Source organism: Phragmites australis, chromosome 5 (assembly GCF_958298935.1).
Source record: "Phragmites australis chromosome 5, lpPhrAust1.1, whole genome shotgun sequence".
Classification (NCBI taxonomy): domain Eukaryota; kingdom Viridiplantae; phylum Streptophyta; class Magnoliopsida; order Poales; family Poaceae; genus Phragmites; species Phragmites australis.
Window position 1 is genome coordinate 7,904,855 of NC_084925.1, and position 18,431 is coordinate 7,923,285.

The 18,431-nt window shown below is 42.4% G+C and overlaps 1 protein-coding gene across 1 annotated transcript; it reads right to left on the reverse strand.

Moving 5' to 3' along the window:
* Positions 1 to 2: 2 nt before the first annotated feature.
* LOC133918664 (uncharacterized) lies at positions 3 to 3,573 on the reverse strand. Its single transcript, XM_062362650.1, has 3 exons — positions 2,988 to 3,573; positions 1,951 to 2,067; positions 3 to 1,877 (listed from the first exon to the last, which is right to left on the reverse strand). The coding sequence occupies exons 1-2, from the start codon at positions 3,568 to 3,570 to the stop codon at positions 2,057 to 2,059; spliced, it is 594 nt and encodes a 197-aa protein (XP_062218634.1). The 5' UTR covers positions 3,571 to 3,573; the 3' UTR covers positions 3 to 1,877; positions 1,951 to 2,056.
* Between the last annotated feature and the right edge of the window lie 14,858 nt (positions 3,574 to 18,431).

The window sequence follows — 18,431 nt, forward strand, 5'->3', positions numbered from 1 at the left end:
GGAGGCCAAGACAGGTGAGAACGGCGCTGGGACGCCCAGACGGCCCGGGTGCGCCGAAACGCCCAAAAACGTAAGCTATGGGCCACCGAACGGCTCGGGCATGCCAGGGCGACAAAAAACGTGCGCTATAGGCCACATGACAGCCAAGACGAATGAAAACAGCTCCGAGAGACCGAGACGGCCTGGGCGTGCCAGGACGCTATAAAACATGAGCTATAGGCCACCGAATGGCCGAAACGTGTGAAAATAGCACTAGGCGTACAACACGGCCCGGGCGTGGCAAGGGTCCCAAAAACATGAGCTATAGGCCACCGGGACTTTGAGACGGTCCCAGGCATGGCAAGGGTCTCGGGATGCCCGAAATCGTGCGCTATAGGCCACGAAACGGCCAAGATGGGTCAAAACGGACCTACGAGCCCACCCGACAGCCTAGAAGGGCCCACGCGGGTCCTGGGCCTCTGAGAGTACACGACCCCCGGAGGACCCACCTGCGCGGTAGATCTGCTGCCACCCATGGCCTGGACAGCTGGCCAAATGGTGCTGGGCCGAAACCTGTGAGAAACGGCAGTTCGGCAGGGCCGAACCTATGAAATACGGTGTACAGCGCAGCCGGGGCGACCTACGCATGCCCCGGGCCCCACCCGGACCAACCCGCGGCAACGCATGACAACGGCACCAAGAATCGCCAGTTGTCATGTGATTGACCCGTGATCTGGCGAAGTCGCAAGGTTCGTGAACCTGAACCTGAATCTGAACCTGTGGCTCCCTGTGACCCCAGGTCCAAAAAACACTAGTTTTCTTGTGCCTGGCACGTGATTTCTCACAATACAATAGGGTGTAAGCAAAATCTCAAAACAGTGAGCTTAGAGACCCCCAAAACCCCCCGAACTCCTGGGAGGGGGGATGTCCCTAAGGTATAGTAGTGAGGGGTGGTTTGGCTCGCCTGGAGAGCAGCCAAACGTCGGTTTTTGGATGGCTTGGCACCATACCACCACGGACCCTGTTGGCCAGACTCCGGCCGCCGACCGGCGGCGGTGCCCCAACCACCGGAGCACCTGGGCTGGGAAGTCATTTTTTGCCCAGAATTGTCATTTCGGCAGGGCAAATCGCTTGTTTTGGGGCTGTTTTTGTGTGATCCTCGTCAACGGGTGAAAACGGCTAAGGGAGAATGAAATGGGTGAAAACGGCACCAAGAATCGCCAGTTTTCATGTGATCGAACCGTGATCTCGCGAAGTCGCAAGGTTCGCGAACCTAAACCTGAGCCTGTGGCTCCCTGTGTCCCTGGATCCAAGAAACGCCAGTTTTCTGGTGCTTGGCACGTGATTTCTCACAATACAATGGGGCGTAGGCAAAATCTCAAAACAGTGAGCCCTGAGACCCAAAAAATCCCCCGAACTCCTGGGAGGGGGATGTCCCTAAGGTATAGTAGGGAGGGGTGGTTTGGCTGGCCTGGAGAGCAGTCGAATGTTGGTTTTTGGGTGGCTGGGGACCGGCTCGGCACCGTGCCACCCTGGACCCTACCGGTTGGACGCCGGCCGGCTGTGGTGCTCCGGCCGCCAGAGCACCTGGGCTGAGAAGTGGTTTTTTGCCCAGAATTGTCGTTTCGACAGGGCAAATCGCCTGTTTTGGGATTGTTTTCGCGTGATCCTCGTCAACAGGTGAAAATGGCTAAGCGAGGCCAAAATGGGTGAAAACAACACCAAGAATCGCCAGTTTTCATGTGACCGAACCGTGATCTCGTGAAGTCGCAAGGTTTGGGAACCTGAACCTAAGCCTACGGCTCCGTGTGACCCCGGATCCAAGAAACACTAGTTTTCTGGTGCCTGGCATGTGATTTCTCACAATACACCATTGTCGGCTATGAAGGAACCGGAACCTGGGATGCCGGATGCCTGATTCAAACATTCCTTTTTATTAAGGTGAAAGATTCCTATTTGCTGGAATGTTACCTCAGTTAATCCATATTTTGGGCTGAAGAAACGGGTGACACCTCTTCCAGCACATTGGACTATTTCAGCACTGTTAGGACGGACATTAACAACTTCTTCACAGGAACTAAGTTCCACCTGAAAAGTAAGACAAATGAATTTTCTCAATGTACTAAAATGTTTCTTAGTCTGAAAAGAGCTTAAGAAAATATAATTGAAGATTAAACAGAAAAGAAAAGAATTGACTTTGAGTGCTTGCAGTCAAAATCAAGAGCTTCAGCAATGAGAGAAGAGCAAGAAGAATTACAATGAGATCAGTAGCAACAAAGACCGTTCTCAGCACATTAATGACAGAAGCACCATTTAGAGTCCCAGGAATTGATGATATATCTGCAGAATTGCATTTTGTAACTGGGTATACAGGGAAATCCAATTCAATGGAGAATGATGTGCTTTGTTGTGCTGGAGGATATAAGGTTCTTGCTTGCTTCAGTGCAGTGACTTTCTTAGCTGTTAGGCGTCTAGATTTTGCCAAGAACTATATAGCATTACACTCCACAATGCCAGATGCTATAAGGTAATGTGCAGCGGCTAATGTTCCATGTCTACAAAGTTCACTCTGCACAATTTACGAAGTCAAATAAGATTTCTTCCATCGTGATCATGTCAGGTAGAGAGTTAGTAAGTGCAAAAGACGGTGTCTTTGTATGAAAATAGCAAGCTAACTCTGTTTTATGAATAGAACTTTAAGATTGCTTCAATATTACAGTTTGTGTCTCAAACCATATGTTGCTTCATGTATATTAAAATTCTAAAAAAGAAGCTGTAACAAATCACGTTCTCATCCCGTAAAAAAACATGTTGTAGCTAAAAGGGTATAATGACCAGAGAAAGAAAAACCCTTCAGAAAATATAGACAAGTGATCAATTTCTCCGCAAAGGAATTGATCTCTTGATCAAATCGAGGCCACGGGATGGAGGGGAACGCAAAAATGGGCACCAAAAATTGGAAGCGCAGGACACAAATCAAACGATGAGGAAGCAGAGGGCAGCCATACACCGGAGAGATGCACAAAGACAAATTTTGGCAGAAACATGGAGGGCGATTGGCGTCAGTTCCCTTGTTGCGTTGGCGCCCATAAACTCCGGCAGGGTGCCATGCCCGCCGCCGTACTCAGACATGGCGAACTCGAGCGTCATGGACCCCTCACTGGTGCCGCCGGCGAAGCGGCGGGCGTTGGCGGTGGAGTAGGTCCCGCTCGGGTGGTGGTGGTGGTGCGGCGGGAGCAGCGGTTGGTACCCTGTGGTCACCCCAGGGAAGGGGTCGTTGTGCGTGTAGGAGAGGGAGTGGGACACCAGGAGGATGTGGAGGTGGCCGCAAGAGCAGGCGCGCAGGAGCAAGGTGGCGGCGCAGACGGCTTGGGTCTGGGCAGAGGAGCGCGAGGAGGGAGGCCGCGAGCGAAGAGACAGTCGTGTGGCGACGGGATCGGGAGCCAGTGGCGGCAGCGATGGTTGGGGTGGCCACGGGAAGGAGATGGAGAGGGTCGCATCGAGAGGGACAGGGATGGAGGTGAGGGACCGAGGAAGGGGAGGAATTGAAAGCAGAAGGATCGGGAAGGAGAAGAATCGGACGGTATACATCTGTTGGGCCTTCGATCTGATGGGTGAGATCGAGACATGTGGACGACCAATCGGAAGCTGGTAAGGCCACGGCCTTTAGATAGTAAAGATATGGTATGCATACATCATTCATAGATATTGGCTGGATAAGAAACTTTATTGGTAGCGACATGACTATAGACATCCATGTACGACACATTAATGTATCAGCTGCATAAGGATATGGGTTTAGGTAATGTACAGGGGCAGTACACTACAAAAACATAGGACACTGAATCATCTATGAAGAGAGATTGTAAGCAATGGCTGATTTTCTATGCAGAGAATCAGCAGACAGATTATTAGCGCCGCTGAAAACATGAATGCTCATAAGTGGAAAATATTGACATTGCATATCATGAACAAAAGAGTGCAGTGATGCTTGCTCGCTTCTCTTGACTCAAAGTAATGGATCATTGTGCATGCACGTTTACTTCTGGACAGGCAGAAGCAAATATAGTGTGAGCGCAACATAGGCACGGCCAAAAAAAAAAAAAATCATATCAGCACAAAGAGGTTCACTTGAGTAAAAACAGCTAGTACTGGAAATATACTGCCTCTTCATTTTTGTCTTTATGAAATTGCTTCCCTAGCTGAATTTCCTACCGACGAAAAAAGAAAATTAGCACCTGCATAGTCAGAGGACCTTCTGTCTGATGACACACATTTGCAATAATCTAGCTATAACAGGAGGGAGGACTATGTCATTTTCCCCCTTCGAATCATGGATGGGGCTGATTCATGAGGAAATTAGTCATCATAAATGTATGAACGTTCCAGGAAAAGGACTTTTTTCATGGAGAATGGGGAAATACAAATGCTACTTACATCCTTATTGGCATTCTTGGCGTGGCCAGCTTCCTTTGACAGCTTGAGTCGTGGAACAATGATGTCTATAAGATCAGTAATCATAGGGATAAAATAAAGTAAAAAATTATTCATTCTTAAATAATGAATTAATTAATGATGGATATAAGTTCAGCACGATGGAGACATATGTAACCACAGAAAAGGATCCTGGAGCATGTAGTTTTAAACAACAAATGCAAAAGAATAGCTGCGAGAGAATACAAAATTAACCTAAGTTGGTGAAAGTGAAAGAATGGTGGGTCCAATTAAACACAGGCGTCTAGTCTAACATGTAGTATTTTGAAACTGATGACCTTAAGTTGGAACATGTATGTACATGATGGTAGTTTTCCTAATCACTTCTGTTGGGCTGTAACAACATAGATAGAACTAAGCTAGTTTAAGAATTTACGTAATAGGTAACTCTGTCCAGGAAGAACAGATTACTTTCTTAATGTCATTTCTTGTGTTTAAAGAAGACAAAGAGACTCCAGTATAAGCATAAGGGGTACATAGATCGTAATTGTTGATTCCTTGTAAACTTTTAGGATTGTGTAGTCACTCATTTTAATACGCACAATATTCTTGTAAAAGCCTAAATTATCAATGCAATCGTCTGAAGACTGGGGTTTCTGTTCCAAAGCAATAACATAATCTCTACAACCAAATAGCTAAAGTTGATGCAAGTGAAGCAGGAAATTAAAGTAATAATTCATCAGTAGGAACTGTGGGGTTTTACCTTTGCTCTACTGAATAAGCATTTTTGCATCTGTCTGTGTCTATATCTGTGAAGAAGAGAACACGTATTTAGCCCACTATAGATGTTTTGGTTTATGAGGTACATATTTTAGTGACAACATGCTTAGTGATGTAGATAGATAGTTAGGTTGCAGAACAGAGGGATGAACAATGATAATGAGAACTAAACCGGATAAAAGGCCTAAAATTTTAAGCACTAATCGTAGAATAACAAATGGAGCGCAACACATGGAAATGGCATGAATAAATTATAAGTTGCCAGGTGAGAACATACATAGGAAAGCATATGAGAGGCAAAAATTCAAAATTAGACAATATATATGAGTGTATTTGTCAAAATAGATAATATGTAGTCGTATTTGTTAATTTAGCATTCGTATTCGGCACACCGTGTACACCGTGTACCGAAAAAGTCATTTTTGGCACATGGTGTGCCGAATACAGCACTGCTGCCCGTATTCGGCACACCGTATGCCGAAAATAGACTGTATCCGGCACGAGAAACAGTGTCGTATTCGGTACACCGTGTGCCAAAAAATCTTTTTTTTGGTACCGATATGACCGTGTACCGAAAAAGTAGACGTGACATGACCGTGTACCAAAAAGTGTTTTTCGGCACACGATGTGCCGAATACGGGCAATAGTGCAGTATTTGACACACCGTGTGCTGAAAATGGCTTTTTCGGTACACCGTGTGCCGAATACGAATGTTAAATTAATAAATACAACTACATATTATCTATTTCAGCAAATACGCTTAGGTATATTGTCTAATTTTGGATTTTACCCAAATGGGAGCCTGTGTTTATTTACCTCTGTGCCAAGGGCTGGAATCTGTAACCTGCAAACGCAACATGCTGGCAGGACAGAAGTATTGTAGGTCTAAGCAAAAACTGCTTTCAAAACAGGTGTTAGCAGTGAAAGCGATCAAGAAACAAAGCCTGCTGTTAAGAAAATAGCAAAAGACTGGTACACGAATATATAACTGAGAAAAAAATATATTAATACCTTTTGAGAAGTATGGAAGATAAAGAGCATGTAAAAAGGAAGTGCCATCTAAAGAAGATCCAAAAGGTGAAGATATTCTTAAGCATGATGAGGATATGGACTGTTGGCTAAACCTGAAATAGTAAAAGTTGCATTAGCAGATAGATATATTTAACTGCAACCGAATATACTGAGTGTAAGTAAGAATACTAGCACAAACTAACAATGCTGATCTGATATATCATGAAAAATTTCAGTGTAGACAACATTATTCAGAGGAGTTGTTCTCTATAGGATTGAATATGCGTAAAATACCAAATCAGGGGGGGTGAATGATTACGGAAACCAAATTCAAAGATTAACTCACCCAAATTGAAACTCGATTTAAACTCGGTATTCCACTCGAAATAGATTGCACAAGCTTTAGTAAAAATGATGTACAGAAAGATCTGCTGGTAGGTTTGCTCTAAAATTTGGTCAGCATAAACTAGATTCAAATACGAAACTAACCCAATAAGTATCGAGTAAATCGGATATGTGGATCAAATGTTATTACTGATCGAAGCAAACTATGTTAACCAGTATCGAGTAGATCAAAATCTAATCGAGTTAACAAAAACTTACTCGAGAACAAACCAAATCCACTCGAAATTTTCTCAGATCAAACACTAGATATTATAGCAAGGTTTTGGATGAATTAAACTAAGATGAAACTCATAGACACATGAAATTAACTGAAAACCAAAACCGAGCATGCAGAATATAAAACAGAGAGAAAATTCTGAATCATCAACTTACGAAACTTGATTTTTATTGCATAGATGAGTTTACAAGATGTCTCTCCAAAGCATCCAACAAGCATTTCCACGAAATCCTAAAACAGCTCTCTCTCAAGTTTCTCTATCTCTCTACTGCGTTGTTCTACGCCCTATTACCCAATACAACAAACCTATCTATTTATAGGGTAGCCACACGCACAAACGTGACCGAATCGAACTACAACTACATGTCGTATTCAATCTGGTTTCTATCCTCCTCTAATCACAAGAGGACAAACAACTTTCACTAATTAAGCTAATTAGCCAACAACTCTTACGTAATCATGCATGCAATATCTCCCATGCATAAATGCATATACGTAACCAACTCAGAGTCCATCTCTGACACTAACTCTTGTCTCAAGTCCAGCCACCACACGACTCCCTCGTGTCTGCTCCGACTTGAACACGAATTAGTCTTCATGTCCTCTCACGATCAGATCGTCTCCTGCATCCATCGTGAAGCCTTGTCTCCATATGCATTGTTTTCTCAGCTTGAACGTCCCGCATGACATCCTCGATCACCACGACCTCAGTTCCTCCTGAACCCAGTCGCCAAACCTCAGTTCCTCTCTGAACTTAGTTCGTCGATTCGTCATTGACCACGTTCACCTTCAAGCAACACCTGCACATGAATCAAACAACAATCGAGTACGAGCACAGGTCCTTCCCGACTTGACTCAAGATTAGTTCATGCAACACCGCGCAAACTCCAAGCAAAAACCGCGCAAATGAAATCAAAATAAAAAAATCCTTTGAAGAAAAAAATTCTCTCCCCCTTTGAAGCAAAAATGAGCAACTTTCTCTCCCCCTTTAGCAATGATTTCATCAAAAATTCAAAAGAGAGAATCAAATCTTGTTATTTCAATTAGTTCAATGAGCATCAGAACTCATCCACATGTATAACAAATACTCAACCAAGTCACACTATCAAGAATACTTGCACTAACCCGTCTACACATGTGAAAATATAGTGTGAGCACAACTTATCAAGTATAATTAATTATTTATTTGCAAGGCATGGTCTCCCAATCTCAATAACTCAAATCCTCAATTTATATGCTATCAAAAACATGAATATCAAAAGTATGTCATTGTTTTGAATAAAAAGACATATAACAAGATGCCCATATTGATGTCAAGAACTTCTTATATTCTTTTGCAAGGAATTATATGCATCATCAGACTTATTCTATCCAGCCATGCCAAGCCTATGTCAAAAAGACAATCGGAAGTTTAAGACAATGATTTTGGTCATACACGACTTCTTCCAAGTTCATATCAAAGTGCAATGATAAGCAGTCTCGAAAAAAGAAGTGCAACAGTGCATACTTCCTTGATCTTTTGTCTATCAATTATTATTCAGCACTTCTTTATTTCTTTGATTCTTTCACATATAGTATTTTTTATCAAAGATCAAAGTAATCAAGAGAGTTTAACCATGAAAAAAATTAATTCAAGTTATCATTCGATTTAAAAAGTCATGACAAAAACTACACAGTTACACATGTAGATATGAAAGTGCAAAAACTCCTATGTAGCATAAGCACTGGCTTCAAAAGTCATATATGTATCAAATATGATGCTCATCATATTTCATTGTTTTCTTATTTTTATAAACTTTGATAAGTTCCAAGATATAAGAACTCCCCCTCAAAACAATCACATAGGATGAATAACACCAAGTACTCCCCGAAGAAAAGTAAACCGAGAAGAATCCAAAGGTTTTGTGAAAATGTCTGACAATTGGTGTTCAGTATTCACACGAAAAAGTTCAATGATTCCTTTTTCAACATTGTCTCTAAGAAAATAAAATATGATGTCAATATGTTTAGTTCGAGAATGTTGCACAGGATTTTTAGCAATACTTATAGCACTAGTGTTATCAAAAAAAGTGGAACACTATCTAAATTAACCCCATAATCTTTAAATGTAGCAACTATCCAAATAGTTTATGAATAACAACTAGCAGCAGCTGCATATTCAGATTTAATAGTAGATTGTGCAACAAAGGACTATTTCGTAGATGACCATGCAACAAGAGAATTACCCAAGAAATGATATGTACCAGATGTACTTTTTCTATCAATTCTACAACCTCCAAAATCAGCATCAGAAAAAGCTCTTAAGCTAATAGATGAAGAAGTAGAAAGCCAAATACCAAAATCTTGAGTTTCATGAAGATACCTTAGAATCCGTTTGATAGCTTGTCGATGTGAAGCACGTGGAGAAGCTTAAAATCGTGCACACAAGCATACAGCAAATTGCATTTCTGATCTTGAAGCAGTGAGATACAAAAGTGATCCAATCATACTTCTATATTCTTTTTAATCAACTGGCTCACCATCTTCATCAGAATCAAGTGTCGTTGTTGCTCCAATAGGTGTCATGATTGCCTTGCTGTTTTCCATCTCAAAACATCATAGCAGGTCTCGTGTATACTTACTTTGATGAATAAAAGTACCTTCTTTGATTTGTTAGACTTTAAGCCCAAAAATTAGTTCACCCATCATACTCATCTCAAATTCCCTGCTCATCATTTCTGAAAACTGGGACACCAAAGCATGAGAAGAACAACCAAAGATGATATCATCTACATAAATCTGAACAAATAGTTGATCATTACCATGCTTGAGCACAAACAATTTCTTGTCCACTTTTCCCATTTCAAAACTCTTTTCAAGAAAAAAGGTTTTAAGCCTATCATACCATGCTCTAGGGGCTTGTTTTAAACCATACAAAACTTTAGATAACTTGTATACATAATCTGGATATTTAGGATTTTCAAAACCAGGTGGTTGCTTAACATAAATCACTTCATTTATGTAGCCATTCAGAAAAACACTTTTGACATCCATTTGATATAATCTAAAGCCTTTAGATGCAGCAAAAGCTAAAAGAATTCTAATGCCTTCTAGTCTAGCAACCGAAGCAAAAGTTTCCTCAAAATCTAGCCCTTCTACCTGTGTAAAACCTTGAGCTACAAGTCTAGCTTTGTTTCTAACAACAACACCATCCTCACTTTGTTTATTTTTGAAAACCTATTTAGTACCGATAAGTATATGACCCGGAGGAGGTGCGGTAAGCTTCCATATTTTGTTGCGTTCAAAATTTTCAAGTTCCTCATGCATGACATTGATCCAAGATTCGTTAGTTAATGCATGTGAAACATCTTTGGGTTCAAAAAAAGCAACAAAAGCTGAATGAGCATGAGACTTAGAATCAATAAACCTGGACCATGTGACTCGCTCATGCAAATCTCCAATAATCTGATCAGGTGGATGACTCCGCTGAATGTGCAAAGGAGCTATCACTCGAGAAGCAATCTCTTCTTCTCCTTCAATATGTATAGATGATGTAGTAGCTTTAGGATGTCCAACTGTGGCAAAAGTGATCGAAGGTGTCAAGAGATCTACAGCTGATTGTATCATCAGAATTAAAATCTCATCCTCATCGACCTCATCATCATCCACAAAAATGCTCTCGAACTCCCCCTGAATATGTGTACCTATACTTGCATTACTTGATCTAGTTCCAGAACTAGTCTCATCAAAAGTAACCTCACACGTTTCAACAATTTTGTTAGTCTTCAAAACAAGCACTCGATAGCCACGAGTATGAGCAGGATGTCCAAGAAAAAATCCATCTGTTGATCTAGACTCAAATTTATCCAAATTTCAGATCTCAGCACAAAGCACTTGCAGCCAAAAACTAGAAAGTGAGATACAATAGGCCTATGTCCAAACCGCAGCTCATATGAAGTTTTACCCAATTTAGATCTCAAGAAAACACGGTTTGAAACATAACAAGAAGTAGATATAGCTTCAGCCCAAAAATTTTTAGGAGTAGAAAATTCATCTAACATGGTCCTAGCCATCTAGACTAGAGTTCTATTCTTCCTTTCAACTACACTATTTTGTTGAGGAACTTTAGGTGATGAAAATTGATGTTCAATACCTTTCTCAGCACAAAAGTGATCAAAAGAAAAATTCTTAAATTCTGTTTCATTATCACTTCTAATCTCTCTCGATGATCCTGGGAGATCAACAGATAATCTAAGAACTAAACTTCTAAAATAACCAAAAGCTTCATCCTTAGATGCCATAAAGTAAACCCAAGAATATCTAGAGTAGTCATCAATAATAACAAGCACATACCATTTACCTCCAAAAGATTGTACTCTAGAAGGAACAACAGTATCAAGGTGTAAAAGTTGACCGGGTGCATTTGTTATAACCATGGTAATAGGTGGATGCGAACCTAAATGCATTTTACCATGTCTACAAGAAGAGCAAACTAACTCACTATCACCCTTAAGTTTGGCAAGCCACGAATAAGATCTAAACCACTAACTCGAGTGAGATGATCTATACCAACATGACCAAGTCTAGATGTCAAAAGAATAAATTTTTAGAAACATTAGCAACGAGACATCTAAGTTTAGAAGAAGGTGATGCATCAAAATTAGCCTTAAAAACTCTTCCATGTACTCCCGGAGAGGGTTCTGATCCCTCCGCATTGATGACCCGTTTGGTTCCCCACAAGCTTGCTCCTCCTGCGTATGCATCGCATACGCTGCTTCGGTCTGTATAAGATGAGGGACATGTTAGTAGTACGGGGGTTTAACCAATTAAAATCGTTATAAGTACCGCATCACCTACCACAACATGAAGAAGACGGGCACGATTCTCGGGGAACGGTCTAGGGGTCGGCTGTACAAGTCCACTGAGTAAGGTGGTACGCATGTGCGGATGGTACCACGAAAGGTACACCCAGTAGATGCTATCATCGTATTGTCCAGCAGGAACAATGACATCTACCGCGGCTGACTCTATCCACCTCTGTATGTGCTCGGCATTCACGGATGCCCAGTCCCGCATGCCTCCGGCCCCCTGTGCGCTCCTCTTGTACGTGACATACACAGTTATAATATATTAATATTGATCACCTAAGATACTAATGCTACCTACAATAACACACTTACTCGTGCGCCCGACCGGCGTCTCGTGGGGGAGGTACTGGCACCACCTATCGGTACCCGAACTATCTCTGTACACTCTCAGAAGAATATACTTCCATGTTGTTCATGTACAACAAAAAGAATCTAGTCATCCATAAGCCTTCACGCCAACAACATGATGCGATGAGCCCGCTAGTCGCAATTTCGGCCACTCGTGCCATACGCCATGGATCCCACTCCACGAGATCTGCGCTAGGGACGTCCAAATCACTGATCACCCAGGAGTAGCTACCATGGTCTTGTTGCTGACTCCATCTCAGCCTAGCATGCATCCACCGATACCCCATCGTAGGCCTCATGTCATCTACAATGCTATCGGAGATGGGGACTGGATAGTAGCTCTTGAGCACCCAAGGTCGACAAATCGGGAGGTACTCCCAGCTCCATAGCTGTAAAAGGTGTAGGCAGCCTATTACAAATCCTTTCTTCTTTGATCGCTGGGTTGCATCACACAATCCTCTGTAGGTGGCAGCCAGCACAGCAGATCCCCAACTGTAAGATGTTGGCTCATAAGGATGTGGAGCGAGTTGACTCGCTAACCATACAATATGGAGAATGACATAATCGCATATCGTGTTGCAGAACATGATGCCTTCCAGCAGGACATACAAGTACACCTCATATTACTATATAACTGTAGCCTCATCCGCATCCGGTAGGCATGGACCAAACTGTGGCAATCCATGAATCCAAGACATTGAGAGGCCAACATCCTTCTTGTCATATGGCATACCAAACATACAAGATACAGATGATCAATGAAGCTTGAATAGCACTACAATATTTGAAGTGCAGTACATAAAAAATAATTACTGCCCTCAATGTAACCCTTCCATTGTTCTTTCGCTGGTCGCGAAACTACTAACGGGATGCCTTGATTGGTAGCCCGGTTAGCATAGCCATGTCCCTCAATGTTACTGTCATGTCGCCAAAAGGAAAGTGGAACGTGTGCATCTCAGGACGCCATCAGTCGATGAGACCTGTGAGCAATGGTTCCTCAATCGGTAGGAGAGGTGTCCTGCCACCACCCGCCATGGGAGCTCCGGCCATCATGAGAGCAAAAGGTAGTAAGCCTGCCCGTGCAAGTGGCTTGTGGAATCAAGGGTCCAACTCCTCAATCATGTGGACACTCTGGGCTCACAACCGAAACAACTGTAAAAGGTATCCAATACATGTACTGAGTTAGTAGCAAATTATCTTGGCAATTAAAAAGCACATATAATCGTGGTACCTTTTGCCCTGTAAAAATCATCCGTCCCCTATGGTTCTCGTTGTACCGCTACTAAAGAAGCTCAGGAAGACCAACACGAGCCATGATAATGATTTCAAGCTACATGATTCAATAAGTAGGTGAACAACAAATATGAATATATTACAAGCTTCATGGTTCAATACATATGTGAAAAACAAAAAAGAATATACTACACTCTTCATGGTTCAATAAGTATGTGGATAACAAATTAGAATATGTTACAAGCTTCATGGTTCAATAAATAGGTGAAAAACAAGCTTCATGGTTCAATAAAATGCAACAACTCTAAAACATTATAGTTCGATAGTGCATGATAGTTTACTACCGGGTTGGACATGTCCTCCTGTCATGACCAGGTTATTTACAAAGTTTGCACTTGCGTAGGCCGTCAACAGCATCTGCTTTATCCATATCACCATGCAGCCTTGTGGATCTATGCCTTCCAGGATCCTTGCGTCGTGCTCGGGGATAACGTACATAGGCCCTCGATCGCTTTGTAGCTGCTTCCAATGTTGAAGGACCGTATCTTTGAAAGCCATGTGCTCCTCAATGCATCTATCGTGAAGTACGGTGCTGCGTACTGTGATCTGTCATTGCCGCTCATGTCCCTGCAAGCGGCTAAGACATGTGAGCACGGGATATGGTGCAGTTTTGGCTTATTGCATGTGCACTTCACCTCGTGAGGCCCAAGTTGACATTGTTGCATGATGTCTCTTGCGCTATACCCTGAAGCATACATACGGCGGCACATGACCTCAAAGTCATTGTTGGTCATGTCGTAGATCCTCGTCCGATGAAAGTGTGTCTTGTTCCTCCTTCTAGATAAGATTGCCTCCACCTTAGGTGCGAACCACATGCTGCAATTCATAGCAGCATTACCACGGTCTCGAAAGTAGTCTGTCGTTCTATAGAATGCGAGCTCAATGATGGCACACAACAGGAGGCCCCGTACTCCCTTTAGGACATTGTTGAACGCCTCTGCTATGTTCTTTGTCATGATGGTGTACCTAATATGAGATACAAAAATTTTAGAAAGCCTATTTGCATAAGATAGGATTCAATATGATCATTTAAATTCTAAGTGCTAACTTGGTACTGTGAGTGTCATAGATTAGGGTCCAACGCTCTGTCGGCTTCCCCGCTATCCACTGGCTAAACGTAGCATGTGAACGGTTAACGATAGTTTGTCTCCCAACCATTTGCGTTCGCAGATGGTCCTCCTGTTCTTGTTGATTTGCCATCATCTTGCGAGTGGTCTCATTTAACTCTCTCCATATCTTGTTGAACTTCGACTGCTGGTTCTGCAGACACAAACCTTTGAATCTCTTTACAAGAGACTCGCTGTGGTACCTTGTGAACAAGTTCGCTCCCAAGTGGCGCATGCACCACCTTCTCTCCACATCAGGTCATGTAATGGAATAGTTTGTGCTATCATGCAGCACATCCAACACATGCAGAAGGCCCTTTTGCGGTCAGAGATGATACAAACTCGTTCCCTGTTGCCCATGACACGTGTCCTCAACAAAGTGAGGAACCATAGCCAACTATCATTGTTCTAACTCTCAACCATTGCAAAGGCGAGAGGAATGATCTGATTATTTGCATCCGCCGTCATCGCTGTCATAAGCGTACCATGGAACTTGCCACTCAGAAATGTGGCATCCACGCATAAAATCGGCCTGCAATGTCTGAAATCTTCGATGCATTGTCCAAAGGACCAAAATAACCTAATGAGGTATCGGTCAGTGGTGTTGTATGACCCGTCCTCTCGCTTGATTGGCTCATCCGCCATCGTCAACTGAGTCCCTAGATTCATCATGGCAATCTTCTGTGGTAGCCTCGGAGCATAGTTGTAAGACTCCTCGAAGCTTCCAAACAACATCTTCAACGCCTTCTGCTTCACTCGCCACGTGGTGTGGTAATTGATCAGCATACCCATCTTAGTCTGCACCTCCTACATAATGAATTTTGGCGATAAACAAATATTCGTGCCAACAAGGGTGATGAGGAGTTGGGCTATGAACCTCGTATCAACGGTGTGGCTCATATTCCTAATAGCCTTTTCACTGCATGTATGTGGGTTCTATCTACTGATCACAAAATAGTTCTCATATTTTAGCTTATGTGTTCGTACGAAGTAACGACAAATCGGATGTTTAATACACTTGACCTCATACTCCGTAGGGTTAGACCGGGAGCACTTGTGGTTCGTTCTTGTCATTACAGCATAGTTGCTAATAAAGTGGACGACCTCCCCTTGTTACGAAATTATTGCCCAACCTGGATGTCCCTATTCTGGTATCCCAGTTAGATAAAGTGTTATACTCAACGACGGCACAATCCAGCAAACTAGCACCACAAAAGTACTAGATCGCCGGCACCGGGTCATCATTATCAGCATCTTCTTGATCCCCTCTACCACCGTCTTCATCATCCATGCATCCTGCATCTACGTCAGAATGGTCCACTCTAGCTCCATCTCTACCGGAACTGCCCTCCCCGACATACCCTCCATCCTCTTCATGCATCACCTGCTGACCTGATCCTTCCATGGTACTCACTGCATTACCATGCACCAGTAGTGCCACTATGTTTACGTACACCCCCATATCAAAGTTCTCCTCCAATGTCTTATGTGAGTACAAAGCCCATGCGTTGTTCCTTCTCATCACAAACAACGTATTGATAACGACCGAGCTGTTTGGAACAACCTGTGGCCGTACACCCTCCAGGACAACAGTATGGGATCGCTGGTTTACACGAAAAAGGCTCATAACATGTGATTTTAGGTCATTAGGTACCTCAACCGAACTCTCTATGTGCTGGCAGTTCTGAATTGTTACAAGCCGCCCATGCAAAACTGCGGGACGTTCTCTATAATAAATATGGAAAGACATACCGTATCTGCTAAAACAAAGGTACATCTAATAAAATTACTACTTATATATTTGCACGATACACATGCTAAAAATTTAAGTAATTAACAATGCTAATTAAATCATCATTATTCAATAAAAATGAAATAATTAATATTCAATATTGAATTAAAATATTATTTAAACTAACATGAAAGTTATATTGAGCAAATATTCAATTTTATTATAAATTGACACTGTACTGTTAACCTATTCATATATTTCTTTGGGCTGAGTGAGCTGAGGAAAATAATGGAGTCTACGGTGAGTACAAGACACTAAAAGATTCCTCTATTTTACTTTATAGCTACTTCTTTTATTTAACTCAGGCTAAGAGTTCACGTGTACATCACTATTTTAATGGATTGCATTAAAAAACTAATTAAACTGACACACACCACTATTAATTAAAAAATTCAATTGATAATTTATCGATGCATTGTGATTTGAATCGAATATTTCTGTTCAACTCGAGTTTTTTGACTAATCAAAATCATGCTAATTACTATTATACAATCTACTAACCTAAACAAATAATTACTATTACACAACATCACGCTAATTACTATTACACTAACTAAGCAAATAATCAGATTCATATAATCAAACTAAGAAAATACTTGAACAAATGTAATTAAATGGATTAAACACTCTTATTACTATTATTGCTGCAAGTACTAATTAAAAACATAATTTAAGTACTTATTGTATCTCGCGATGCTGCTCCTCCTCGCCTCGGGTTGATTCTCTACTCACATTGCTGCTACTTCTCACCTTGCGCTGCTTCTCCTCTCCTCTTCACGCGATGCGCTGCCGTTTCTCCTTTCCTCTCCTACTTTGCTCGCGCTTCTACTCTCCTCTCGCATTGCGGCTCGTGCATGCGTTGATGCTACTCCTCACGGATGCGCTCGCATTTTATAGCGAAAAATGACAGCGCAAGGATCACTAATTACCGGGACAGTAGAGACATGAAGTGACGGCGACATGACACGACGTGCCCGCGTGCCGAAAGCAGAGACAAGAAGGACGCGCTGCAGCAAGCCGGACCATACTGAATACGGTTGTGCACCGTATTCGGAACCTCAGGTGCCAAATACGACACTATTGTCCATATTCGGCACCGGAGGTGCCGAATATGGCATGTGCCGAATATGTTCCAGGCCCACCGTTCCATGCTTTTTCCGGAATTTGATATACCGAATACGAATGCTAGATTTGTAAATACGTCGATATGTTATCTCTTTTAGCAAATACGGTAACATATGTTGTCTATTTTTTCTATTTTTGCCAATGTTTAGTGATATGTCACAGAAAATTACGAAAAAAAATCAGTATTACGGAATCTTTTTCTGGTAATCAGTATCGGGGTGATTCAGCATCTTCACGGAGGCCAAGGGCGTTACACAGCTTCTTCCAGAAATTAAGATCTTAAGATCAAAAGATAATGCAATAGGGTAGCTCAGGAGCTCGCTCAAACAGCTAAACAAACGATGCTTTGTGCGGTGTGGCGTGAACAAGCACCAGTTTGTAATAGAGAGCTACTACGAGATGAATGTACGCAATCATGCTTCTGGTTAAACAATAAAGCACTCTCTTTTCTTAAAAAAAATATTGTGTTTTTATTGATAAAGCTACGAAAGCTTGACTGCTCACAACCTATGGCTAAATATCCAGTATAAACATACATATTTTGCTGAACTGTTGGGGATGATCTTACGCACTCCTTCGGGTCCTAAGGTGAAGTTCACTGGTGGCTATTCAATGACGAATAAAACAGTTGTGTTTCAGGGAATACGGGCAAAGCATCTAGCGGGCCTTCGCATGGAGACCAAAGGTCGACCTGCGGCGCCAAGTATCAGTTAGGCAAAGCCTCTGGTGGACCTTTGCATGGAGACCGAAAGTCGACCCGCGGCACCAAGTGTCAGTGCAGGCGATGACTCTGACGGGACTTCGGGTAGAGACCGAAGAGTGACTTGGGACGCAGCGCCGAGGCTGGACGAAGGTGCCCTGACCGTGTAGCGGTCTGGGGTATAATTGTAAATGTGCAAATGTACTCAATGGTACTAAAATGTCTCCGAATATGCCGAGAATGTAGCAGTTAGAGGTGTAACGCTGTAAATTATGGCACGGAGTGGTTAAGTACGGGCTATAAATAGGCTAACACTGTAATTGATTGGACAGAGAACAATTAGTTCACTCATCCCCTACAAACACGTGTTGCGTCTCTGCGCCTTCGGCTCTTT

What these genes read in the sequence shown, in the direction of transcription:
- LOC133918664 (XM_062362650.1), bottom strand. Translation starts at nt 3,570, where the DNA reads ATGTATACCGTCCGATTCTTCTCCTTCCCGATCCTTCTGCTTTCAATT.